Genomic DNA, 27,544 nt, shown 5'->3' with positions numbered 1-27,544 from the left:
GGAAATGGTACAAAGAACTAATGAATGGAATTTTGATAAAATAGCAGGAGAGGAAGGCCCTCTATGAGGTGGATTGATTCAGTGATTGGGATAATTGGGATGGGAGTGTCGGAGACAGTGTGATTGGCACAGGACAGAGCAGAGTTTAGGGCTGTTGTACATAGGGTTGCTATGAGTCGCAGGCGACTCGACAGCACACAACAACAACAACAAAAGATGTGATGATAAAATTTAAGTGTACATTTATTTGAACTTTAAAGGCTTAATCAAGTATAATCTTTTAAATTAGTTATCTTTCACTTAACACTTTTCAAATTAAAAATTAACTTAAATAATAACATATTAGGGAGCTCTGGTGGCCTAGTGGTAGGAAGCTGTGCTATAATCCTGATGGCACGTGGTTCAAATCCACCAATTGCTGCACTGGAAAAGGACAGGCAATCTCCTCCCTAGTGACTGCAGCCTCTGAAAAACCATCAGAGGGTCAGTTATGGGCTAATTCTGACTCGACAGTACACAACAATAACATGTTACTTTCAACACAAGTTCCAGAATATTTTTTCCATAATTGTTGCTCAATTGTCCAACATCTCTTATTATCAGAGTAGAAAACTTTGGAGGATATTAAAAAAAATAAACTAAGGAAAGTAGACAGCTACATTATATTGTGTATTTTTTTTTTTTGTCTTAAGTAATGATTTTGCTAGGGAATTCTGGTGGTACACTCCACAGGAAGTTGTACTGTTAATGTAAAGGTAGTATCTCTGTCGTGCTTCGAATCCACCAGTTTCTCCTTAGATGAAAGATGGAAAATTTCCGCCCATAATATATAGGGAAAACCCTGGAGCTATGAATTGGTTCCCACTCTATATCAATGAGCTTTTGAATGATTTTGCAGTCTACTTTCAGTGTTTCACAACCTCAGCACATGTTCCATTTTGGCCTAACCAAAGGTTTGGGAATGTGCCCTGTGCATTATTAGATGGTTAGCAGCATCTCTGACCCCCATACACTAGGTGCTGGGAGCATACTCTCCCATGCCATCCTCACCCTCCTGGTGTGACAGCTAACGATTACAGACATTGACCAATCACTCCTGGAAGACAATATTATTCCAATTCAAGAAACACTTATCTATGACACATATTTTAATTCTTATTTTTAAATTTTAAAGTATTCCTATATCCTAATTTTTCTTGATTTAAACACTGCAGTTATCTGTTGTTATGAATTCTGATTAGAGAAATTATACCTTTTCTCAATTTGATTTGTAAATTAATGATGGTGACTGTTTTAGTGTTAGACTTTGTCACTAAAAGTGATTGAAAGTGTAATTTTCCATATTTTTTGTGACAGTGACTTGTTAGTATGCGGATTTTTGCTAAAATCCAAATTCCTAAAATCAAATTTCTCATTTCAGGTATTAAATGATATAAAGTATATCATATATAGGAGTTAATTACATTCTTTTTCCACTCTTCTACCTTCCTTACTCTGTATAATTTTGCTCTAAGATACTCTCTCAGTGTCTAAATTGTGGGATACTAACCTCTTATCTTCTCTTAGACGGTAGAACATGAAAATGAATTCTCTGACACTAACCTATCATTTTCTCAATATCTCTGTCTCTCTGTCTTCGTCCCCCTTCTTGGTGGTTAACCATATTAATAAAAGAACAGACTTTGTTGTGTCTTGTCAGGTAGGCAATATCTTAAACATTTTATTGCTGCCTCAATCTTTTCTGGTATCTTCTCCCTCCAATATTGTGACTTGGACTTCTCCCTTTTATTTGCCTGTCTGGTCCCTCTCTCTTTCCCACGCAGCCATAAATTACTTACAGGAGAGTTTATAGACTAGTATGATGAACAATTGTTAGCCTTTTCTTGAGTTTACCACTCTAAGTGGGATAGACTGCTATCCAGTTGATTCTGACTCACAGCGACCCTCCATTGGATTTCTGAGGCTGCACGTCTTTAAGAGAGGAGACTACCCATCTTTCTACCACTGATCGTTTTATTAGAAGCATACTTTGTGTATATATGCATTACATTTTTATGCACATAACAGATGTACAGACTATGTAACTCCCTTGTACATTATTTCTCTGTGCTGGCTCTGCATGCTTTATGCATGTGGATTATTTCTTTGGTCATATTAAATTAAAAAATGAAGTATAAATATCAATCAACTTATGTGATATTTGGACACGCTTATTTTTTCTCCTCTGCACTATTTGGAGGTATTTTATAGACATTATAAACATTTCACCCTTAAATTTTAATCATGTATCTCTAAGAATAAGGATTTCCCCCTAATTACTCTGATATCTTTATTACAATGAGAAAATTTGAAATTGCTATATAGTAATAATAATACTTTTATGGAATATTCACTCTTGTGTCATTTCCCAAGTAATCCCAATAAAGTCTCAGTACAATAAATGCAATTGCTTCATGCAGTAGATCTTCCACTAATGATTTAGCCTTCTTATTATTCATTTGCTTCAAAATAAACTAATTTGTTATATTAACAGTTTTTAAATCACAGAAGAATATTTGTCTTTGGTTATACACATTCTAAAAAGCATGTGCTGATTGTTTAAAACAAGGGTAGGCAAAAGTATTTGGCAAAGGTCCAAATACTAACTAATTTAGAATTTGTGAGCCATGTTGTTACTTACGGACCCTCAAATTTGAATTTCATATATTTTCATTTCATATGTTTTCATATAGTATTTTTCTTTTAGAACTAAATATGTGAAAATCCCTACCTTCCAATTGAATAAAACAAAAAATGAGCTGGTTTGGTGCATGGGTAGTTTTTTGACTCCTGGATGATTATATTATGGCTAATCTTCATTTCTTACCTTGAATTGAGTTAGTCTTATTTGAGTATAAGATGTATACTGTGAATAATTACTTTCTAAGATTATGTCCTTGAGAATTTTGATAAGTGGAACTGCCTTGCATAAATTTGATTCTGAGATATGAAACAGGTTAGAATTTCCTGTTGGTATTTATAGTAGAATTTATTATAACTTATTATAAATAATTTATTTACTCTTGTTAAGTGGCTACAGTTCATGCACTTTTGTATAATTGTGTAATTTATGAGAGCACCTTGGACGAAGTGAAAGAATCAGAATTACAAGCAGTAGCTTAAAATCTGGTTTATTCATGTGTTGTTGTGATGTGCCATTCAGTCAGAACTCACCCATAACTGACCCTCCAACAGATTTTCCGAGGCTGTAGTTGCATTGAATGAAATTGCCCATCCGTTTTCCGTGGAGCAGCTGAGGGATTCAAACTGCATGCCTTTGGGATTGCAGCACAGATTCTTACAACTAGGCCACCACTTAAATGTACTTTGAAGATGCAGTAATCATTTTAAAAATTATTGTGTATGTAGCCTTATAATTTTAAATAATATGATCTAACTTTATAGTTTTAAGAATATTGAAGACAAAGATAAAGATTAGACCAATAGCAACACAAATGCATTTCATATTCAGGTCTTTTAATTCCAGTTTTACAGTAAATCTATTCCGTGTGTGTGATTTGTAGCAATATTTGATCATAGGGTCTTTCATCTTTAAAGTACCCATAATATCCAACCCAGGATAGTCTATTGATAGTCATTGAAATATGTTGTTGTGTGCCATTGTGTCAGAACTGACTCATAGCTGATTCTCTAATGAGTTTTTAGAAGCAGTAAATTTCATGAGAGGAGTTTGCCCATCTTCCTTCTCTGGATTAAAATATGTAGGATACAGATATTTGTGGTCACTGTTGTTAAATGCCTTCAAGTTGGAACCAACTCACAACTCATAGCTGACCCTCCAGTGGGTTTTCAGAGGCTGTAATCTCATGAGAGGAGATCGCCCTTATTCTCCTGGGGAGCAGCCAGTGAGTTCAAACCCCATGCCTTTGGGTTGGTGATGGAGCTCTTTACTGCTAAGCCACCAGAGATCACTAAAGAAGTAATATTAGCAGTGTTCAATTGGTAATGGGTTTTTGAGCATGTAAACATGTTGAAATACAGTTTTTCAATGAAATTATATTGATTTTTATACTAAAATAAAATTATTTTTAATATGTAAATTTCAGAACCAATTAACTCGAAGTTACAATACCATCTAAGATTGTTGTTGTTGTTATGTGCCGTCGAGTCGTTTGTGACTCATAGCGACCCTATGTACAACAGCCCAAAACCCTGCTCTATCCTGTGCCAATCTCATTGCCTCTGACACACCCATCCCGATTACCCCAGTCACTGGATCAATCCACCTCATAGAGGGTCTTCCCCTCCTGCGCTGTCCCTCTACTCTACCCAGCATGATGTCCCTCTCTAAAGACCTGTCTCTCCTTACAACATGTCCAAAGTATGTCAGACGAAGCCCCAGAATCCTTGCCTCCAAGGAGCAGCCTGGTTTAATCCTTTCTATGATGAATCTGTTTGTTTTCTTGGCAGTCCATGGTACATTCAGTACTCTTCTCCAGCACCACAGCTCAAAGGCGAATAATATCTAAGATTAGGAAACAAATTATTTTTTAAAAGAATTAAACACTGTTTGATTTTATTCATTTTTAATGTAAAAAAATGAAGGTCTAGAAAAGTGTTGAAATGCATTTAGACTTTCTAATTGGCAAATATTTTTCAGGGTGATGATGATGCATATATATGTATTCGTGATCATCAGACTGTGTACATAAAGGCTTCCCATCTGACTGGACGAAGTCACCCTGTGATGGACTCTGAGGTAGGTGTGAAAATCTTGACAATCTCCCTTTTTCTGGTCCACCTCTGGCTTCGTGGCTGGCATGGTTGTGCTGCTAGGAGAATAAACAGGTTTGTCCTAGAGAAGGTGAAGCTGGGCTGCTCCTTAGATGCAAGGATTCTGAAGCTTTGATACTTTGGACATGTTGCAAGGAGGGACCAGTCCTTGGAAAGGGACGTCATGCTTGGGAGGGTGGGAGGGACAGCACAGGAGAGGAAGATCCTCGATGAAATGTATTGATTCAGTGGCTGGGCTAATGGGGGTAGTTGTGTCAGAGATAGTGAGATTGGCACGTGATAGGGCAGAGTTTAAGGCTGTTGTACATAGGGTCACTATGAGTCACAGGCCACTTGAAGGCATATTAACAACAACAATAACAACAATGGCTGTGCTATAGTATAGCTTCTAACTGTGGCAGTTACAAAGCCCAAGTGCAGTCTTAGCAACAGCATTTTTCTGTAGGTGGGAACTTTTCTTTGTTTCAGAACTTAGAAGACAAATTTCTTTGGTAGGAAGAGTTGTACTCTTGTGTCATTTCAGTCCTGTTTGTTACATCTTAAGAAAGAATATTTTATTTTTTGTTGTCTTAATTATCTAGTGCTGCTGTACCAGAAACAGCACAAACAGAAATTTATTTTTCTCATAGTTTTGGAGTCCAGAAAGTTAATTCAGAGTGAATTCAGTTCCTGGAGAAGGTGATCTCTCGTTGTCTCTGGAGAAAGGTCCTTGTCTCTCCTGAGCTTCTGCTGCTGGGCAGTCTTCATGGGATTTGGCATCTCTCTTCCCTCATCTCTGCTTCCCAGCTTGCTTGTTTGATCTCATTCAGATTCCATAAGAGATTGATTCAAGATACAGCCTGTACTAATCTTGCCTTACTTATGTAATAAAGACAATTAATTCCTAAATGGATTATAGTCACAGCTTTGAGGTTAGGATTTCCATCACACAATTTGGAGGGTCAAAATTCAATTAATAACATTTGTAAGGCATTCACTCCTTTTTTAGAGTTTACTGTAACATTTTTAAAAATTTTTTAAGTTAATTTTAATGAACGTTTACATGAATTTTGGATTCCCATACATTCATTGTTGCATTTTTCTCCCTACCTATCCCTCCCCCAGTTCACTCTTCTCTTTGAAAAGTAAAAGAAAAAATATTTCATTGGTATAGACACATTTTTTAAAGATGAGGCTTCTGGTAGAGACAAAGAATTACCCAATTAGTGAGTGTGAGGAACACTCACTTTCTTGGGCAGTCATTGTAAGTGCCCTCTTGTCATCTGTGCCTGTGTCAAGGTACCCTATTTCTGGTAGAGAAGAGCCTTTTCCACTTAACAATTTCTAAGCAATGAACAGAGCAGTGTCTTTTACTTACTGTATGTTATAGTCTATGTATGGCTTTCCCATGAGGTTTGCTTAGACAGCCAAGTTGGAATGTCTATCCAGTCGCATGTTGCATTTTGACTATTAGAGTATGACTTGCTAAGTTATTTCTTCAGTGTTTCAAAATGCATGTCAGTGGCTGGATGGAGTTTATGCATCATCTAAAGTTTCTAATCTGGCAAGAGGAATCATAGGATTCTGATAGAAAGTAAAAATAATATTCTTGCCAATTAGGAGAAAGGCAAATAAATAGGAGAGAAATTATTCAGTATTCTTCAAAGGAAATGAAAAAAAAAATACCACAATGGAACTGCAGATAAAATATACACATACAGTCTCAGAGAAAGGATATTTGGCAGGTCAGGCTTTTGATCATATCTTATTTTTAGCAAATCTCTGCAGAGTGTTGAGAAGGTCCATTATATGTATTTTTAGGGTCATCTTGAGGATATGGCTTGGAGGTTGGTGGATGGTGTTATGCAGTGTTCTTTCAGAAGAAACATCAGCCTTCCTGGTTTAAAGAATAGATTTGATCTAAATGAAAGTTACTACATTTGTATAGCAGATGGTGCATCCAGTGATGGTAAGTATATTGGTAAAAACTAATCTTTAGTATTTTTCTCCTCTCCCCTTTCTTTCTGCTCTTCTTTTCTTCATTAGAGAGATCTCTGGTACTTGCTTATTTTTGATACATACACATGTATAGATAAAGACTTATCCAAGATCCTTTCCTTCTTAAAAATTTGGCTTTTCTTTAAATTTTTAGTTCTGTTTTCAACTATCTTTTAAAGCAGATATGCTTATGACTATTGATTGGTAAATTATGTGTGGACTAGAAAAATGATAAATACCTGCCAAGAAGCCGTAAGTTGGGGCATGTTCTAGAAGTGGCTGTGGGTTTGTTGGAAGAGATGTTGTTTCATGTGGGACAGCTTGCTTAATAAGTAACTTCTCTTCCTGGATCAGAGCCAACCATGGTGAGGCGAGGAGGAAGTAAAGATGTTGGTTCCCCAACAACTGATTAAACTGCTTCAAGACCTCTCATGAAAGGAGAATGTCTGCCTCTGCGTATGTGTGGTCAAAGCGAGTTCTAGAATGACTCAATCTGTCCTGCTGCCATGCTGTACTCCCTGTTCCATATTCTTCTATCTGAATCTCATGCCATGTACGACTGACAACACATTTAGGAATCTGAAATTGTAGTATATCTATAGGAAGCCTACCCTGCTCTAATATAACACATATTAGTAGAAATAATTAGATTTTAAGGTTATGACTAATGATGCTTTGAATAACTATAGGAAGTGCACTACTTAGTGACTCTTTTCACTGGAGGCAAGAATGCCCAGAACTTTGAGGATGTGGCCTGCTTTGATATGGGCAAAGAACCTGGAAAGATCAGAGGATGGACTAAAAGAAGAGTGGTAGCATTTGAAATGGAAGAGAGAGAAAAGTGTGTGAAAAGTGTTCCGTATTCTGTCATGCGGTTTAGATTTTATTCTACAGATAAAGTCTTGTCAAGTTTTGAAACAGGGTAAAACATCTACTCTAAATTTTAGAGAACATTTGGGAACACTTGTAAATTAGTTGTTGGCAATATGTGTAGTTATCAGAGCCTTATCCTGTCTTTTGTATCATTTGTACGAACAACAAGTACTGCTTGAAAAAGACTTTCTTGATTAAGGGCTTAAATGGATAATATTAATCTACTTAGGTAGATTTTTTTTTTAATCTTCCTAAAAGTCCAAGTTGGTTTTGCTGTCAGGTTGACTCGGATTCATGATGACCCCATGTGGACAGAGAGGAGAGCTCTAGAGGGTTTTCAAGACTCCTTTTGGAAAGTCAGCCGGGAAGATCTTCTGGGGTATCTGTGGGTTTGGCTAATAATAGAGTGCCACTTAAGGAACCTGAAACCAGATCAGCTATTTATTGTTACCCTTACTTTATCTATGAGGAAACGGGGACTTAAAGAGAGATGTTAATTTGCCCAAGTAAATGGTAGATTTGGAATTTGAACCCAGACTTGTAGATCTCAGAGAGCCTGATAATTATTCAATGCTTAGTTGTTGTTGTTATGTGCCATCAAGTCATGACCCCTGTACAACAGCTCTGAAACCTGCTCTATCCTGAGACAACCTTATTATCTCTGACACACCTACTCCCATTACTCTAGTCACTGAGTTAATCCATCTCATTGAGGGTCTTCCTCTCCTGCGCTGTCCCTCCACTTTCCCAAGCATAATGTCCCTCTCCAAGGACTGGTCTCTCCTTGCAACATGCCCAGATATGTCAGATGGAGCTTTAGAATCGTTGTCTCCAAGGAATATCCTGGTTTCACTCCAGGATACTTCAGAATGTAAAATACCTAACAAATTAATTTTTTCATTGTAATAAGTGTAAGTATGTATGTTTTCGTTGTGTACTGTCGAATTAGGACAGACCCATAGCTGACCCTCCAGCAGGTTTTCAGAGTCAGTTAATTGCACAAGAAGAGATTGCCTATCCATGTCCTGTGGATTTAAACCATGTTTCTTCAGAATTTTAGTTTAGATTCTTATCACTAGATCGCCAGAGCTCCTTAAGTATGTTATGTATCTAAATGTTCCATTTTAAGAGCTCTGGTGGTAGGCCTGTGGTTAAGGCATTTGGTTGCCAGACTGAAGGTTGGTAGTTGGAATCCACTGGCTGCTGTGTGTGACAGTTTAGCAATTTGCTTTTGTAAAGCTTTGTGCACTTGGAAACCGTGTGGGGCATTTCTGCTCTGTCCTGCAGGTTTCCTATAAGTTGAGATTGACTAGAATGCATATGGCACCACTAGCAAAATCTCTGAAAGATAAAGCATTATTTTATCATTTCTACTCTCCTCCTTGCTATAGTTTTTGTGCTGAAGATATGGCAGGGAGGCTCTCTGCCTTTTGTTGTTTTCAAAGCGCCAATGGCTTATACTTACCTAGGGTGTGTACTGGAAATACAGGTTTTGAACTGCATCCCACACTCACTTGATCCTCTTGGAATGTGTATGATAATATGCACTCTGTGTGCTGTATACTGTAGTGTGGTAACTTGGTGTCCTAGGATGGAGTTCTCCCAAATAAGCTGCATACATTAAAAGTAACATAGGGACAAGTATTTGAACCTTTCTTTCAGATTTATCTCATTAAAAATGCTATTTTAGTATATTTTGCAATGTACATGATATAATAATGCAAGAGCTCAGAAAGAGCTATGAGAGCCAGAACTGGAAAGGATTGATGTGTTTTTCTGGGCCTCTCAAGTTTTTCACCTTTGATAGTATGCTGTCATCATTCTTCTGTCATTCTCTATTTAGTGGAAAATATATCTTTCTCTGAGTGGTTTCCAGATTCTTCAAGTCCTAGCTTTAGTAGGTTTTATTATACTTAAATATGTTTGCTAGTCAAAATGTGTAACTATTATAATACTCTTTACCAGTTGCAATGCACAGGAAAGAAAACAAACCTGGAGAGTACGGCCTCAGCGACTTCACTTTCCAATCCTTTTATGTCAGGGAACAAAGGAAAGTTACTGCATAAATCATCATCCCTTTTATTACACGGTATTGCTGTTTTGGGGCGTCATCAGTCATAGCAGAGCTGAAAAGCCTAGAGCCCAATCCTACACCATTCTCACAGTCTCTGCCATGCTCCAACCCATTTACAGTCATTGTATCCATCTCCTTGAGGATCTTCTTTTTCTCTGACCTTCTTCTACCTTTCCATCTTTATGCTTTTTTTTCTAAGGGCTGGAGCATCTGGAAAACATGCCCTAAATCTGCGAGGCAAGGTTTTACTATCTTTGCTGCTAAGGAGCACACAGCTTGCACTTCCTCCAAGATAGTTTGTTCTGTTGGCAGTCCATGGGATGTTGGGTATTTTTTGCCACCACCACAGTTCAAAGGCATGGATTAGACTTCTTATTCATTATCCCAACTTTCAGATGCATATGAAACAAATTAAAATACCATTTTGGATTTGGTTTGGATTAAGTGCACAATCTTTGACTTTACACTAATGTCCTTTCTCTGGAGCACTTTTGGAGAAGTCCTTTGCAGCAAATTTTCCCAATGCAGTGCATCATGTCTGTGTTGAATACTTAGTAATGAGACTTTGTGATATTGAAGCTCATTTTCTTCAAAGCAATCATTTAATCTCTTCAACCTAAATAAGTGTGAAATCCACGCAGTTTCAGTAATCTCTTCAGTATTTGTTTTGTGGTTAAAAATCAATCGATATCCATGCCTGAAAATGTGAAAATTAATTAAATCCCACTTCTGAATCATCTCAGATCTCATCCTCCCACATAACACTTTAAGTCATCTGAAACTAGACCAGAGATAATACCTTAAGTGGATGTTCTTCAGATTGCCAGATGGGCAGACATCAGCCTCATGTAGGGAATCCACACCTCACTCTTACTTCTGACCTGTTGTTGTTAGGTGCTGTTAAGTTGAGTACAACTCACAGCAACTCTGTGGATAGATCTGCACTCTGTCCTATCATGTACCAGCCTTATCATCTTTGACACATTCTAGCCGATTGATCCAGTCATTGTGCCAATCCACCTGGCCATGGGTCTTCCTCTCTTTTCCATCCCACCACCTTCCCATGGTGGTCTTCTTTAAGGAATGACCTTCTGACCTACTGACCATAACATTTCCCCCCTACTGCTCCTCCAGGATGCAAGGTATGAGCGTCAGGGTCTTCCCTGGGCTCCCTCACTTTCACTACCTGGTCCCCACTATTACTTTGTGTTCAGTAATTGACTGAAATGGCCTACAGATCTCACAGAAAATACAGTATAACCTTTGAAATTTAGAAATGGCGTAATGTCGAAGTTTGTCAGAGAAGGAAGTTCAAATAGTTTGTACTCAAAGGAACGCTTGAAAATCTGGGAAGACTGTATTCTGTCAATTGCATAAAACTTGTGAGACTTAGAAAAACACACTTAAGAAGTAACAGGTGGCATAGTTCATAGGAGGTTGTGCAGCCAACCCAAACGCAGCACGTCTCTGGTGGTTTGAACCCAGAAGAAACCATCTTCTACAAGAGAAAGATGGGCAGTCTCCTGTGCAGAGCCTTGTGAAAACCTGCTGGAGGGCCAGCTATGAGTTGGTTCTGACTTGACGGCAAGGATTTTGGTCTTCCTTTTTTTTTAAGAAAAATAAGGCAGCCTGGTTGAATTCAGTTTCACAGATTTTCTTGTACTTTACTTGAAATGACAGATTTATTCTAGCCAAAAGGTACAACATTAGAATCATCATAAGCAACAAACACATGGAAAGATCTGGAAAAGTTCCCATTGAAGAACTTCCACATCCCCAGGAAGAAATACTTTGACTTCCTTCCCTGTGTAGGAAACTTTTTTTTGTTGTTGGTTTGCATACAGTAATTCATATACATTGTGTTTCATGCATGTGCTTTGTGTTTTTTACACCATCTTTCATTTATATTAAATTTTGTTCATATATGTTATTGGTTTCCCCCTTGCCCCCTCCCACTTAAAACCATATTATTAATACATTCTAACCAGCAAGCTCTATCAGCCTCACTGCATATGCTTCGTTGGTTAAATTTTGCCTCTTGAAATTAGTTGGTCTTCAACTAACTAATTTCTGGTCTGGCTGGTCTCTAGAGCACAAATCATCTGGTATGGCCTTGGAGGGTCTAGAAATTGAAGACATTTCAGCACTGAAGACACTCCAGTTGTTATTTTTGAGAAAACAAAGACAAGTTGTTAGGGTAAACCATTACTACACATTGATCAATTTTAAACTTTTTCTCAATAGGGCTTCAAACCACTTCATTCAGAATAGATCCCCTACCCTGACCCTACTGATAATTTACATTTTTATGAGGTTAAAATCCACCAGCTGCTCCACAGGGAAGAAGGATGGGTTGTCTCCTTCTGTGTGATTAACTGCCTCTGAAAACACCCTAAGGAGTCAGCTATGGTCTGTTCCAACTTGATGGCACACAACAACAGCCACCCCAGAGATACAAAATCAGTATCTACATTTAAATGAGATCCTTATGTGATCCTTTCTAAAATATGTATAGATATAGATATTTTTCATTGTTGTACATTTTTTTACCCCCTTCCCTCCCCTAGCTCAACTCACAATGCAGCCCTTATTCTAGATTCTTGTCATACATATAATTCCTAATCATATATTCCTTTCAGATGGTTCTTCCCCTCATCTGTTATGTTGCAGCGTTGTTCATTATCTATCCACTCTTTTCCTATTCTCTCCCCAACCTCCCATGTCTGTCCAATTTTCTAAAAGCACTGCTATACAGTATTGAAGCTCCACCTCACTTACTTTGGGCACATGTCCAGGAGGCACTGGTCCTTAGAGAAGGACATCATGCTCAGCAGGGTGGATGGACAGCACAGGAGGGGGAGATTATGGGTGAGATGGATTACTACAGTACCTGGGGCCATGGGGGTTATGTGTCGAAATTAGTGAGACTGGCTCAGGACAGTGAAGGGTTCAGAGCTTCTGTACATAAGGTCATTATATATTGCAGGTGACTAAATGCCACATATCATACTATGACAGGTTTGGAAGCAGGAGTGGCATCCATTTCCTAAATAACATGCCTCTGGAAATTCCATGAACCTTGATAAAAGTCTGTCATTGTAGAGGGGCTTCAGGCCTTTTGTTCATAGGGTCACCATGTGTTGTGCTCGTCTTGAAGATAATCAACAACAACATTATCCTAAGACCTGTTATTTAAAAAATTTAGGGCTATCATAGTTAAAATAATGCTGTGGTATCTTGTGTTAAAACCTTACCTAGAGCAGCTGAGCTTCAAACATTATAAAAGAGCCAAACAATAGAACTCAAAATGGCATTGGCCTTCGCTTTAAATGAAGGTTAAGCTCATCTGTAGTTTCTCTCTGAGGCTCGATGGAATGCAACCTGTTTTTCATTAGTACTCCTCATAGATGCAGTAATTTTAATTTCTTAAGTGTTTTTCTTGTAATTGAAAATTACACTAATTGAAAATTAGACTATCTTTTTTTTTTTTTTTACATTTTTGTGGCTCTTTCTTTTCTCCCCCTTTGAAGCTGAGTTTTAAGCATATTTTTTGAGTACATTAAGCTAATGAAGTATCAGTTTTTTAATCTCCATACTAACAAAGCTCTCACCATTTTAGTCGTTTATGTCCATTTAGCTTTGAGAAAAAGCATTAAACTACTAAGAATTGTGAGGATAGCGCAGAATAGGGCAAGATTCAGACCTGTTCATAGGACCTCTATGAATCATAGTCAATTTGATGGCACCTAATAATAAGAAGAATGTAATGTGATAATTTTATAGTAAATACTTAGATTTTTTAATTAGTAGAATAGCTTTATGTGTATATAATACTTGACCAAAGATGTAATATTATATCTGATAACAGGAAAAAGGTTAAAATAAGAAAAGAAGAAAGATTAGCATAAACCCTGTGATGTTGGATTAGAACCTTAAGTATAAGTATTGAGCTGATAAATTTTTTTTAAAAAATAGATATACAGGTAGAAAAATAAAGATATATGTGCACATATGCAGTAATTTACATACTGAGGCTTTCTACCTTTGTTGAGAACGCCTGGAAAATAATGACACTTTATGAACAATGAAGACACCTAGCATCCATACCTGAGTTTTAGACACTCATTCTTCAATAAAAAACTGAGGATCCTTGGAAGAGTGTTTAATTCCAAGGCTAGCACAGGAGAAATACAAATAACTTGTAGTGTCAACATTAGCAAGGGCTCAGGAAAAGGACAGGGGCATGTCAAAAGAGCTCAGGAAAATGGAAGAACTTCCCTGAGCTCAAGCTAGAACACTTTGAATAATCAAATCAGTGATAGTAATAGCTGAATTTATTGTCAGGTCAGAAAGGAAGGGGCCACTGGAATTTACAGCTGGCATCTTGAGGGGATAGTGAGAAACCTCAAACTCATAGTCAATAGGTCAGAGGTGAGAAACTCTCAAGCTTGTGGCTCTATCTGAAGTTTGGGGTAGACATGACAGCCTGGGGGGTTGGGTCCTTACAACTTGTGAGATCTGATCTAACCCTGGTGGTGTGAGTCAGAGGGAAAAGTAGTGCATTAGTGCATTTACAGTTGATGTCAGAGATGATATTTAGATTGGATTGGTGTAGTCAGAGAAGGCACATATGGACACGGAGAGAGACATCTACAGGCAGTATTGAGAAGACATTTTTAAATTTTTGAATTGTGAATACTCAGATGCCTGGGGTAAATCTTGCTTGACCATGTTTTATTATTCTATTACTGCACAACAGATTTGATTTGTTAAATTTATTTAAAGGTTTTTACCTGTTCATAAAATCTTGTTGTTTGTGGCTGTGGGATTGTGTGTGTACACATGTTTATGTGCATATGCACATGTAACCGGGTTTTGGGTTCGCTATTAGAATGAACTTTACTCTGAACAGAATAAAAGTTTTAATAGCTTATAGCCGAACTCACCCAAAAGTCTGGGCCTTTGGATGGAAATATTTGGCTTACATTTTCCCCTTTTGTTGTTATTGCTTACTATGGTTATTCTTTTATAACTTTCTGTAACTGTATATAATCTCAAAAAGCTGAGCTCTGGTGGCATAGTCTGTAGGGAGTTGCACTGCTGTCCCTCTCTGGTTGCGTGAATCTATCAGAGGAACAAGGGCAATGTCCTCCCTGGCAATTTACAGCCTCTGAAAAGCTGCAGGATTAGCTGAGTTGGTTCCGAATTGACAGCAATGAGTTTGTATTATAAAATACTTATCCATTTCATATAGATAGGGTTTTGAGTCACTTATTATTTTATATTGGCACAGGATAGGGCAGGGTTTAGGGATGTGTGCATAGGGTTGCTATGAGTCGCAGGCGACTCGACGGCACATAACAACAATAACAGCAACAACCACCACCTTAGTTTATATAACATTTTCATGTAATTTCAAAGAATACCTTTTATATCAGCAATTAGATTACCCTTTTTATTCTTAACATTGTATTAAGTCTTTTTATCTTGTTGTTATGTGGTGTTAAGTTGCCTGCGACTCATGAAAAATACCTCTCAGTTATTTTATTGACTTTTTTACAGACTTAATTTTTTAGGCTTGCTAGTTTGTTTTTTTAATCAACCTTCTTTCCTAGTTTCTATTTTGTTTCAAATGCATCTTGATTTAAATGATCACATCAACACTGAGGATTTTTTCCTCTTTAAAAACTCTTTCAAAAGGATAAAAACTTATTTTGAATAATACCTTGATTGCATCACAGGTGTTTTGATATGAAGTGTCTTAATTGGTTAGTATTCATCTCTAAAGAGACCTGTGATTTTAGTTTTGATTAGCTATGTAATCTGAACATTACTTAGCTTTGTAAATAGGTAGGTGGACCATTTTATCAAGTCTCAGTTTTGGTGTACACTGACAGATAATATGGTCTATTTAATTATTTCCTTTTGGAAACTATTAGTTCTTTTTTGTGACCTGATATTCTTTGTTTGGGTCCAAGGTCCATCAATAACTATTATTACAAAACTCATTAATTATTTTTATTCTCGATCACAGTGGCATCATACTTGAAGAATACATATGCTTCAAAATTTATTTCCCTATTCTCTATTGTGCTGCAAACTCACAGGTGCTTGGTTTGAATCTTCCAGCTGCTTCTTGAGAGAAGGATGGGCCATCTCTGAATTTTTGATCTCTGAAAACCTACAGTTGGGTCATTTATGGGTCGGTTCCTATTCAAGAACAATGAGCTGAATTTTGTTCAGTTTTGTTCTTCTAAAGATGAACATGTGGCTTGTTTATGTATTTTTGACCCACATTTTAAAAAAAGTTGCCTTGAACACTCTGGTATTTATATATTTAGTTTAAAAGTGAATATAAATGTAGAGTAGGTTTCTAGAAAACACACAGGTAGACGCGTGCGCGCACACACACACACACACACACACACACACACACTTGGAATAATTCTATGTGTTCATAGATTTAATTACTGTATATTATGCAAATAACATGTACCCATCTACGTTTGTTTCACAACTACTACCTGTCACTGGGAAGCCTTTTCAGAAGTAAAGCTGTGGCAACTTTTACATGGTCTTTAAAAAAATTAGCACATCAGGTATACAAAAAGACCTGGATAAGACAATGATTGGCAAACCTAGAAAGTGTGTTTGTGTAAAAACAAAGTATATACACAACAATGAAAGAATTATAAATTCCCAATTTTTAATGCCATTAGAATTTGAGTAAAATAACATAGCATCAAAATGCCTTTTTAAATTTTTTTTAACGTCCACCTAGTCCCTGTCCTCAGAGTTAGTATTTGTGAATTTAATATAGGATTCTGAATGTAGATGATAGTTACTACTTTTTTTAATTGAGATTTTAATGAAGGTTTATGGAGAATTTGATTTCCATTCATTCATTGTTGCCAGTTTTCCTCCCTACCCCGCTACCCCCCTGTTAGCTTTTTTCCTTTGGAAAAGATTTCTTTCATTATTATACAGTCCCCCCTGCCCAGTTCACTTTACTATACAGCTCTTAGTCTGAACTCTTTTTATGCCAATAATACTTCATCATATATTCCTTTTAAACAGTTGTCTCCCTCATCTGTTTCAATGCTGTGTGCACTATTTATCCCCTCTTTATTTAGTTTCCCCGAACCTTCATGTCAGTCCTGTTTTATAACAGTTGCATAATACAGTATTTGTCTTTTTGTCACTGAGATATTTAATAATGTCCTCTATGGTCACCCATTTTGTATAATATTTCATGAGTTCTTTGTTTTTCAGTCCTGCATAATATTCTATCATGTGAATATACCATAGTTTCTCTATCCATTTGTTTGTTGATGGGCACTTGGGTTGTTTCCAAATCTTTACTATCGATAGTTGTTGTTAAATGTTGTTGAGTCTCAGGTGACTCATAGCGACCCTATGAAGGAGAGTCCTCAATACTTGTGTGTCTCTCATCTTCTCTCCAGGTTCATAGGGTTTCTGGAAGCAAGCTATTACGGAAGTGGATGCCGCTCCCGCTTCCAAATCAATAGTTACTACTTTAAAATTTTTTTTTGTATTCTCTTTTGATATTTACATTAGAAATATTCGTTTGTTACCTATTTATTTTTAGCAGTAAATTTTGATTTACTATTGGTTAACTAGTCTCTTATGCTCCACCAGTTCCTCTATTATAACATACCTTGCTAGTGCTTATTTTGAGTCATCTCTTGTTTGGTGGCATTATTTAACTTTTCCCAAAAAGGTCATGCGTGTGTGTTTTTTGTCTTTCCCTATAAATGACATTTCTGTGGATATTTTTTTGAATTATGCGTATGATTTTGTTCTTTCTCTCTTGAGGAAATTGTTTTGTTTTATTTTGAATTTCAGGTTACATTTATAGGCATGCCCAGCAACCTTTGGTTACCTTTGGAAAATACAATGTGATTGACAGTCCAAAGAACATAGGAGGATCTCGTTCTTCGCTGCTTCTGAAGATTCATGGCAAGTTACATCTACTATTATTATAACTCTAGGAAATGTATTTATCTTATGACTCAATTCTCATGAGATTTGGAACAATGGTGGAAAGAGTTTAGCAGATGTTCAAAAATCTTACATTTTAAACAATGGAATTTATAGATATTGTTGATATTAAGGTCTTTAATAATAATAATAATGATAATTATTATTATTGTTGTTGTTGTTGTTGTTTATTAAGAATGGAGGTTAGGGCTATGCCAGTAATTTTAACCTGAGTTATGCATGAAAAAGGAACTCTAATGGTGCGATAAATTAAGCATTGGACTGCTAACCAAAAAGTTTACAATTTGCATTCACCAGTTTTTCTGTAGGAGAAAGTTGAGACAGTCTGTTTTTATAAAATTTACAGCCTTGGAAACTCTTGGTGCAGTTCTCTGTCCTTTAGGAACTTTATGGGGTTTTAATGATACCATTTTTATAAAAGGTTATATGAGGTGCAATAGTTTGGTTTTGAGAATATAGCTATGGTGTTTAAGGTTGTACAAGGAACTCAGTGCTAAGATGGCATACACTTAAATGTGAATTTTCATTTAACTGGATTATTTTAGTTTGGAAGAGCAGTAGTCTGAAAACAAAGCTCTGATTTCCTCTGGTCTGGTTTTATAGATGGAAGATGATTTTGTTTGAAAATGATCCCAGCTTATTGTTAGAAAAAGCAGATTTAAAAGTAGTGAAATAAAAAAAAAAAAAAGAAATAATGTAGTCTATGCTGTACTCTCTATCAGTGTTTCATTGACTATGCAAAGGCATTTGACTCTGTGGATCACAACAAATTGTGGCTAATACTGAGAAGAATGGGAATCTCAGAATACTTGATTTTTCTGGTGAAAAAGCCTATACCTAACCTATACCTATACTTCTGCAAACAGAGCAAGGAAACACTGCATGATTTAAAAATCAAGAAAAAGGTATGCACCACGGATGTATCCTTTCTCTATACCTATCCAATCTGTATGCTCAACAAATCATTTGAGAAGCCAGACTTTATGAGGAAGAATGTGGAACTGAGGGTTATTAACAACCTGCATTAACCTTATGACAAACCTTTTTTGCTGAGAATGAGGAGAACCTGAAGTACTTTCTAACAGAAGATCAAGGACTATGGCCTTCAATCTGGATCACACCTCAACATCTAGAAAATAAAAGTCTTCACTACTGGGCCATTAGGCAACATTATGATGGAGGAGAGATCAAAGTTGTCAATGGTTTAATCTTTCTTGGATCCACAGCCAACACCCTAGGCACCAGCAGACAAGAAAAAAGATGAGTTACATTGGAACATCTGCTGCCAGAGACTTCTCCAGAGTACTAAAGAGCCATGATATCAGTTTGTTTATTTTTTTATAAAATTTTATTTATTTTAATGAACATTTACAGAGATTTTGGGTTTTTATTCATTCATTGTTGCACTATTTTCTCTGCCCTCCCCCACAGTTCGTTCCTCTTCCCCCTCCCCTTGAAAGTCTGTTTTAATTGTCCCATTGGCACAGTGTTTGTCAAAGCCAGTTCTGATTAATCTCCTTTGTCAGTGTGTCCTTTGCCATTCACTATCACTCCTTTCTGAGAGAGACTTCACCCTGATTCATAAGGAAAAGGGGACGGTGTATTCTCTTACCTACTTCCTGCTGAAAAGGGATGCTGTAGGTTTCAGGGTGAAGATCTTCTCTCACTACTCTAAAGGGCCCCTTTGGCAGTAGGAAACACATAGACTATTGTGGAGATTGATTTTGGAATTTAGATGCACTGTTATCAATTGTGCTTAGCCGTACATGTTCATATCCTTGAAGATGTATCATAGAACTGTTGCAGCTGGCCTTTCTCCTGACATATATGATATCAGTTTAAAGACTAAGGTGTGCCTGATCTAAGCATGGTCTTCTCAGTTGCTTGCTAGGTGTCTGGAAGTTGGACAGTGACTAAAAACGACAGAAGATGCAGTGATGCTTTTGAGTTGTGGTGTGGTGTTGGAGAAGACTATGGAATATCCCATGAACTGTCAAGAGAACAAATAAGTCTATTGTGGAGAAAGTGCAACCAGAGCCCCTCTTGAAAGCAAGGATGATAAAGCTTCACCTCACCTACTTTTAGATTGTTGTTAGGAGGGACCAGTCTTTAGACGAGGACATCATGATTGAAAAGATAAAGATAAGCATGGGAGAGTGTAGTTTCCCATATTTTGGGTTCACAGGTCACAAAAGGCAGAGACAACTGAGAGATGATTGAGTGCGAAGGGCTATGGCTCTCTCAGGCAAATAGCACCCATTTAAAGCTGAACCTCCTATTTATTGTGAAGCTACAGTTACTAAAAATAGCACAGGGAAGAAGCATATGCAGAGGTGCATGTACACAATTTTCAGGGTACAGAAAATGTTTTCACTCAAGCAAGTTATGACTACCCAAGACTGTGTTCTTTCACTGTATCTTAACTCAAGAATGTAATGGTTAAGTAAGTCTAATAAAGGACTGTTGACTCTAAATATCTAGGGGATGTGCCAAGACTGTTTGCAGCCCCAGGATTCCAGCCTTGGAAATATTGCATAGCCTCAGTACTTAACTCAGTCCTTAACCTTTTTAGGGGTAAATGGCTCAAAGAGTGCTGACACAGAGCAGTTCCTAGAACAAGATCAGAGCTGCCTTCAGCCTCGACCTTCCTAAGGGTCCCTAGCATTCAAGAACCTCAGGTATTTCTGGAACATTTCCTTGTGCAGAAGCCTCCTCAGTATTGCCATTAACCCTTCAGGGATCCTTCAGGAGAGGAAGACACTCAACAAGATGGATTGACACAGTAACAGTAGCAATGGGTTCAAGTGTGTCAGAGATGGTGAGATGGTACAGGAGAGGGCAATTTCAGGTCCCTTGTTCATAGTGTTACTATAAGAGCTACTTGACATGATGGCACCCACCACCACCACAAATACTATACTATTGTGAACTGTTTTTATTTTGTGAGTATTTTACTTATTTTGTATGATTTCTTTATATTCAGCATAGTTAGCAGTAGAGTTCTGGTCAAATGCCATAAAATTTTAAGCTTGAAGATAACATTATAGTTAATATATTTGTACTCATGATGTTGGGGGCAGTGGTGGAAACCTTACCTTTCATGCAGTAGCTCTGAGTCTAATAATACATGACCAGTGCTGCTTAAACACAGCCACTACTTTTCTGCCAGTAGAGGCCTGTATGCTGCTGGGATGTGGGACAGATTTTAACAAAATTTCCAGAGGAAGACAGATTAAGAAGAAAGACATGGTGGTCTACTTATAAAAATTACTAACTGTTGACAATTCTGATCACAAGGATTTGGTCCCTTTGTATATTGCATCATCATAAGTCAGAGACTTACAATACAACAGCCAGCAACAATTCCTTGATTTATAACTTTGGATTCAGAAAGACTGTTCCTATTTGCCCCCCCCCTTCTGATTAGGTTGCAGTATGAGAAGACTCTGAAATAGCCACACTAAGTAGACAACAAAATGCTTTAACAGCACAGTTGCTAAAGCCATAATAACTTAAAAGTCCTGATTTGTAACCTTGGGCAAATTACTTCAGTTTTCTGTGTCTTTGTTTCACCATCCAGGAAAGCCAGAATAATAACTGTAGTTGCTTTATTGGAATGAGATGGCTCTGGTGATCTGGTGGGTAAGGAAACATACTGCCAATACAAAGGCAGGCAAGCAGTTTGAATCCACCAGGGGAGCAAGTTGAGCAATCTCCTACTGTGTGACTTAGGGCCACTGACAACCTGCTAGAGGGTCAGCTATGAGTCAGTTCTAAACCTGTGACAATGAGTGAGTTAATAGGAATTGCTTTACATAAAATACTTAGAGATAGTATTTGCCACCTAACAGAGCTGTGGAAGTATTTGCTATTAGAAGTAATAATTGTGGTGGTAAAAACCATGATGTGCATCATCTTTTTAGATTTATCTTTTGAATTATATGAATGCATTTTTTTTCCTGAATTTTTATGTCTTCTAATCATTTAACTTTGGCCTTTGATGAAATTTCATCTTAATCAAGGTGCATTCTTACATCTAGGTGCCTTAATGTTTGTGGCGTGGATGACTACTGCTAGCATTGGCGTATTGGTTGCCCGGTTCTTCAAACCTGTTTGGTCAAAATCTTTATTCTTTGGTGAAGCCTTGTGGTTTCAGGTAGGTATTTTGGGGAAGAAAAGTTTACTGCAATTTCCATATGATTTGAACTTTACAAGCACAAAACCATACGAAGTAAGCATTCTTGATGCAATTATATCTATGGTAGGTATGGGATTCCAATTCTTCTTTTCTCTGTGACATCATAATCAATTGAGAACAGACAACATGCTTGATGGAGTTCAAAATGCAGACCACTTTATGAAATCTCAAGCTAGACTGGAGAATGTATGAGAGACATGTGTGACCCTTTGTAACCTAACTGTGGGACTCAGATGACCTCATTGTGCCTTAAGTCTAGTTGAAGAGGGAGATGCTGGAAAAGCATTCACCCATAGCACTGAGTACAAAGTAACCCAGGAAGGCAACAGAGCAGAATAAAGACATTTAGTTCCTGAATGTCAGACTGCCCTTAGCTCACCAGTGAACATCAGCTGTTTCATGTGTGGGTGGGAAGAGTAGCTGCAAGTGTTCCTTTTCATATTGTCTCTTCCTGTGAGAGGAGGTGGCAGTCTCCTCATAGAAACATGAGCATGAATGAATACATGTTCTTCAAAAAAAGCAACACAGCCCCTATCCTTCATGTGCCATGGAGTACAGATGCCCGTACAGATGGTGGAAGATCAATGAATATGTGTTGAATTAGAAAGTAAACTTCTGCTTATAGGAAAAAAGTATTGGAAAAATAAGCAAAAGTATTGGAAAAGTATAGACATTGAAAAAAGGAATTCATAGGAATTTGTGGCTTTTCAAGTTTGTTGTATTTAGTCTCATTTCTCACTCTTGACTGACAGGGTCAGTTTTTATTTGTTCTCCCTCCAGTGCCACCTTATTCCTCCTCTCTGTCTCTGCTTATACTCTTTTTCTTTTTTTATCTGCCTATGTGTATGATCTCAAATAGAAGATTGTTATGACTCCTCCTGATCAATTCACACCCTCCTCTGTCTTTAACACTGTCGTATAAGTATAGGGGGACTATGTATCCTGCACAGGAAGAATAAGGATGTCAGTTTAAAGACGAAGGTGCACGTGATCCAGGTCATGGTATTACAATTTTATTTGCATGCACCTGAAAGTTGGATGGTGAATAAGGAAGACTGAGGAGGAATCTTTGCTTTTGAATTGTGATGTTGCTGAAGATTATTGAATATATCACAGACTGCCAAAAGAATAAACAAATCTGTTTTGGAGGAAGTGCAACCAAATGAATTCCTTAGAGTCAAGGATGGTGAAAAACTGTCTCAGATCCTGAGGTGGCATGCTGTCAGGAGGGGCCAGGTCTTGGAAAAAAGACATGTTGAGAAAGGTAGGTCAGTGGAAGAGAAGATAATCCTCAATGAGAGGGAGTGACACAGTGACTAGTAATGGCAGAGGTAGTAATGATGTCTCAGGATAGGACAAGTTTCCAATCCATTGTTTGTAGGGTAACTGTGAGTCGTAGTTGACTCAGTATCACCTAACATCATCAACAACAAAATCTAGTCTATTTTTCCAGACACTGGTTTTTAAACTTTGTTTTACTGGCACAATAGTGGCTCTTTTCACTCTTGTTTTCCTGATATGGACAATGAGTTACACTGAATACTCAGGAAACGTAATCTTTACCGGTATAATTTTTGAGATTTCAATCTGCATTTAATCTCTACTGTCTTGCTTCAATGTTAATTTGGAATTAATTATTAACTGTAGTTATTACACATATATTTGTCTTGTCTGCTCAATTATATCCGAAGCTCGTGAAGAGATAATATTTTAGGTTTTCTTGCAGTCTTAATATGCCAGGTATCACTCTATATCTGATGTTGGAGCTTAATGAATGGTGTGGGCAGGAAATGAAGTACTTGGCATGGTAGCATGCTCAGTGAGCATACTCTCTCCTGCTGTTCTGTGCAAGTGGAATCTTGACAAATGCTTTAGAATGAAAGAATGGTAACTTAGGTCTTTCTGTGAAGTTCAGTGGTATGCTTAGATTGTCTTAGTTCTTCTATTTTTTTTTTTTTCTTATCACAAACGATTTCTATGACAGCTGAACATCAGCCAACCTTACCCCAGGATCTTGCCCTAAAGCAGCACCTACATCCTTCTCTAACAAAGCTAAACCTCCCTCCTCTGTCATCTCACATTCCAGGTGCATCGCATGCTCATGATCACGACTTCAGCCCTGACTTGCATTGCTTTTGTTCTGCCATTTATATACAGAGCAGGCTGGAGCCGAGTAAGTATATCCTAAACAAGATGTTTTCATATTCTCCCATTTTATGTGTAAGTAAATTGCTATTTTATTCTGAATTATCTGTTAACGTCTTCACATGGTTGGGGACCGGAAATAGGAAGGGTCAAATGCCACTGAGATAAAAAATGCCAAGTAGAGATTACTTGTTAATGAAATGTATTTTTAGGCTGCATCAAAATAATTTGTCTGCACTATAACTTTAGTTGTTCTCCTAAATTAGGAGTGGTGGTGTTGAGTTGATTCTGACTCCTGCCAACTCTGTGTGTGCCACATAGAGCTGGTCCTTAGTGTTTTCAAAATTGTGACCATGTAGAAGGAGATGGCCTGATCTGTCTTCCAGTGTACCTCTGAGAAGATTAGAACTTCCAGATCTTTTTGCCCAAAGACTGATATGTAGTTATTTGTTTCACCAGGCCCCTCATTTTTCCTCTTGGGTGGTAGAAATTGAAAGTGTGATATCTGAGGAACATGCATAATGCTGACTTCTGGCAGCTGCACTGTCAACCCAAAGACAGGCAGTTCGAATCCACCAGCTGCTCTGCAGGGGAAAGGTGGACAATCTTACCTTTGCCATTTAGAGTCTCTGAAAATCTGCTGGAGGGTCAGTTCTGAGTTGGTTTTGACTCGACAGTAAATAACAACATAACTATTATGATTAAAGCATAAAACCCCACTGCTTTCATGTTAACTCCAACTCAGTCTATCAAACTTTCAAGACTTTATGGGAGGAAACTCCCATTATTTCTCCCACAGAGAGACTGGTTGGGTTGAGCTCAGCTGTTTAGCAGCCAATGGCATTTCTGCTATGGGACTGGCTGTGTAAAATGCTTTAGATGTATTTTCAAGCTGAAGCCTCAAAGGAAGTAGATACTAATAATAGTACCATGTCACAAGTGAATAGACTGAAATTTACTGCTGAATGTTTAACTCTAGCTTAGCTCTCGCCCCTGCATTTATACTCACACACTCAGATGCCCTTTTGGGACCTCTACTTATAGCTTATAACACATTTTACCAAAAAGTGTTTGCAATTTAAGACTAGATTAGTGAAAGAGCTAAAGCTTAACTTCAAGGTCAGACTTGGTTTCAGATCCTGACATCATCACCGATTTCCTGGGGTACCTTGGGTAAGTTACTTGACAGCTCTGCCCCTTGATTTACTTGTCTTTAAAAAGGGAGTAATATGCTATCTACTTTAAAGACTTTTAATAAAGATTAAGAGCTAATAATCTTAAAGCACTTATATGAGTACTTACCAGCACATATCAAACATGTGGCAGAATTTTGGTTTTGGTGCTATTGTGTTGTTCTGGTTTTTTTTTTTTTTTTAATTAGCTAGAGGCACTTTGCATCTTCAGGGTACCAGTTTACCTGTGTATAATTGACTGGTTTGAAAGTGCATCTATAATGTTCTTTTGTAAGTTTTTTTTGGCACTGATGGCATCATCCTAGCGAATGGTAATGCTGAACCAAAAGGTAGCGCTTCTCTGGCTGTTCAAATCCACAAGCTGCCTGTGGGACATGGGTGAACCTTCTTCTCCTGTGCAGTTTACAGCCTCAGAAGTCACTGAAGGGTCAGCTTTGACTTAGTTCTGACTTGACAACAGGGAGTGATGGATTTTGCCAGTTTTTAGCTCTTATTTACATAAACTTCCTACTATGCTTTAGTAAGCCCTACATTCCTATCTCTGCATCACAGATCTTGGAATGAACCAGGCATAAGAATCATTGACAACACATGTCGCACAATAGAGCATCTTCTTAGTCCTTTCCTTAATTTCTTTACTGAAATCATTGTGAGAGGTACTCAAAATCAACCTTTCAAAGTTTTGAGCAGATGTGCAAAATAACTAAGTATACCAGAATCTGTTGGGCTAGATTTTCATCCTGAACAGGGCAAGGTAAGATTTTAGTAATATTGGACAAGTTATTCACTTAATCAAGACTGTTTTTTGAGTGGCTGAGACTGTGAAACACTGGGCTAAAAGGAATCATAGGTAAGTTACAGCTCAGGGAAGTATAGAGATCTAAATAAAAGATTACAACATATTGAGATGATGCTTCGAGACATGGGAATATCAGCTAATCTTAATAGGGCCGTTGATGGCTGGCCTGGTGTTGTGTTCATCAGGCATCCTAGTGGAGGAGAGGTGACATTCTGACCATGGATTCCACCGTGCTGTGCCACCTTGGACACGCTCTGTGATGTCTCTGAACCTTTGTCCGCCCATTTTTAAAGTAAAGATACTGATCCCCAGCCATCAGGAATTGAAGTGAGGATTAGTGGCAATGTATGTAAAGTATGTGCTGGTGTGTGTCTGGTACAAGTACTGGTATGTGCCATTCAGTGATTGGTAACTTTTATTATTGTAAAATATTTAAAGCCATGGGGAAAATGAAAAATTTTATGCATGTGTATTATTTTTAATTCTAGGATTTAAATTAATGGGATAGATTGAGACCATAAAATGATGTAATTTTGTGTAGCATGCAGGTTTTCACCCATACCTGGGATGCATAGTGATGGCTCTAGCAGTTCTTCAGCCTCTCCTGGCAGCCTTCAGGCCATCCATATACAGCTCAAGGTACATATTGCTTCTCTTTTTAAATGTTCTTGTTGTTCTTATGTGTTGTCAAGTCACCTGTGACTCATAGAGACCCTATGTACAACAGCCCTTAACCCTGCTTTATCCTGTGCCAAACTTACTGTCTCTGACATACTTACCCTGATTACCCCAATCACTGAATCAATCCATCTCATCGAGGTTTTTCCTCTTCTGTGCTGTCCCTCCACCCTCCCAAGCACGACATCCCTCTCCAAGGACTGGCCCCTCCTTGCAACATGTCCTAAGTTTGTCAGGCAGAGCTTCAGAATCCTTACCTCCAAGGAGCAGCCTGGTTTTCACCCTCTCCTGGATGAAATGGTTTATTCTCCTAGCAATCCATGGTATATTCAATACTCTTATCCAACACCACAGCTCAAAGGTATCAATTCTCCTTCTATCATCCCTAGTCTTTGTTCAGCTTTCTGATGCATAGCCAGTAATTGCAGAGGCCATGGCCTGGATCAGGCACACATTAGTCTTCAAGCTGACATTGTTACTCTTCAGTACTTTGGAGGGGTCTCTGACAGCAGACTTTCCCAAGGCAATTTGTCTTTTAAATTTCCTGAATTCTGGTACCAAAAGTGTTGGTTGTAGAGCCAAGCATACTAAAGGTGTTAACCATCTCAATCTCTTCATCGTCTGTCATGGTGTTGCCAATTGGCTCATTGGTGAGAATCTTTGTTTTCTTGATGTTGAACTTCAATCCATATTGAAGGCTGCAGTCCTTGACCTTCTGTAATAAGCACTTCAGGTCCTCCTCAGTTTTAGCAAGAAGGGTTGTGTCATCTGCATAATGCAGATTGTTGATG

At 37.8% G+C, this 27,544-nt stretch overlaps 1 protein-coding gene across 1 annotated transcript in view; it reads left to right on the top strand.

Annotated features, from left to right (window-relative positions):
- FRRS1 (ferric-chelate reductase 1) overlaps positions 1-27,544 on the top strand; it is a 62,163-nt gene that overhangs the window by 24,483 nt on the left and 10,136 nt on the right. The window contains exons 6-11 of the mRNA XM_006882437.1: positions 4,661-4,759; positions 6,595-6,742; positions 17,585-17,698; positions 21,781-21,896; positions 24,025-24,111; positions 26,617-26,714. Coding sequence (XP_006882499.1) covers positions 4,661-4,759; positions 6,595-6,742; positions 17,585-17,698; positions 21,781-21,896; positions 24,025-24,111; positions 26,617-26,714 — 662 coding nt within the window. The remainder of the gene's footprint in view (positions 1-4,660; positions 4,760-6,594; positions 6,743-17,584; positions 17,699-21,780; positions 21,897-24,024; positions 24,112-26,616; positions 26,715-27,544) is intronic.

Source organism: Elephantulus edwardii, unplaced genomic scaffold (genome assembly GCF_000299155.1).
Source record: "Elephantulus edwardii isolate Elephantulus edwardi_28Jun2011 unplaced genomic scaffold, EleEdw1.0 scaffold00020, whole genome shotgun sequence".
Lineage (NCBI taxonomy): Eukaryota > Metazoa > Chordata > Mammalia > Macroscelidea > Macroscelididae > Elephantulus > Elephantulus edwardii.
The sequence above is the reverse complement of the archived record's forward strand: the minus strand, read 5'-3'. Positions and strand labels throughout refer to the sequence as shown.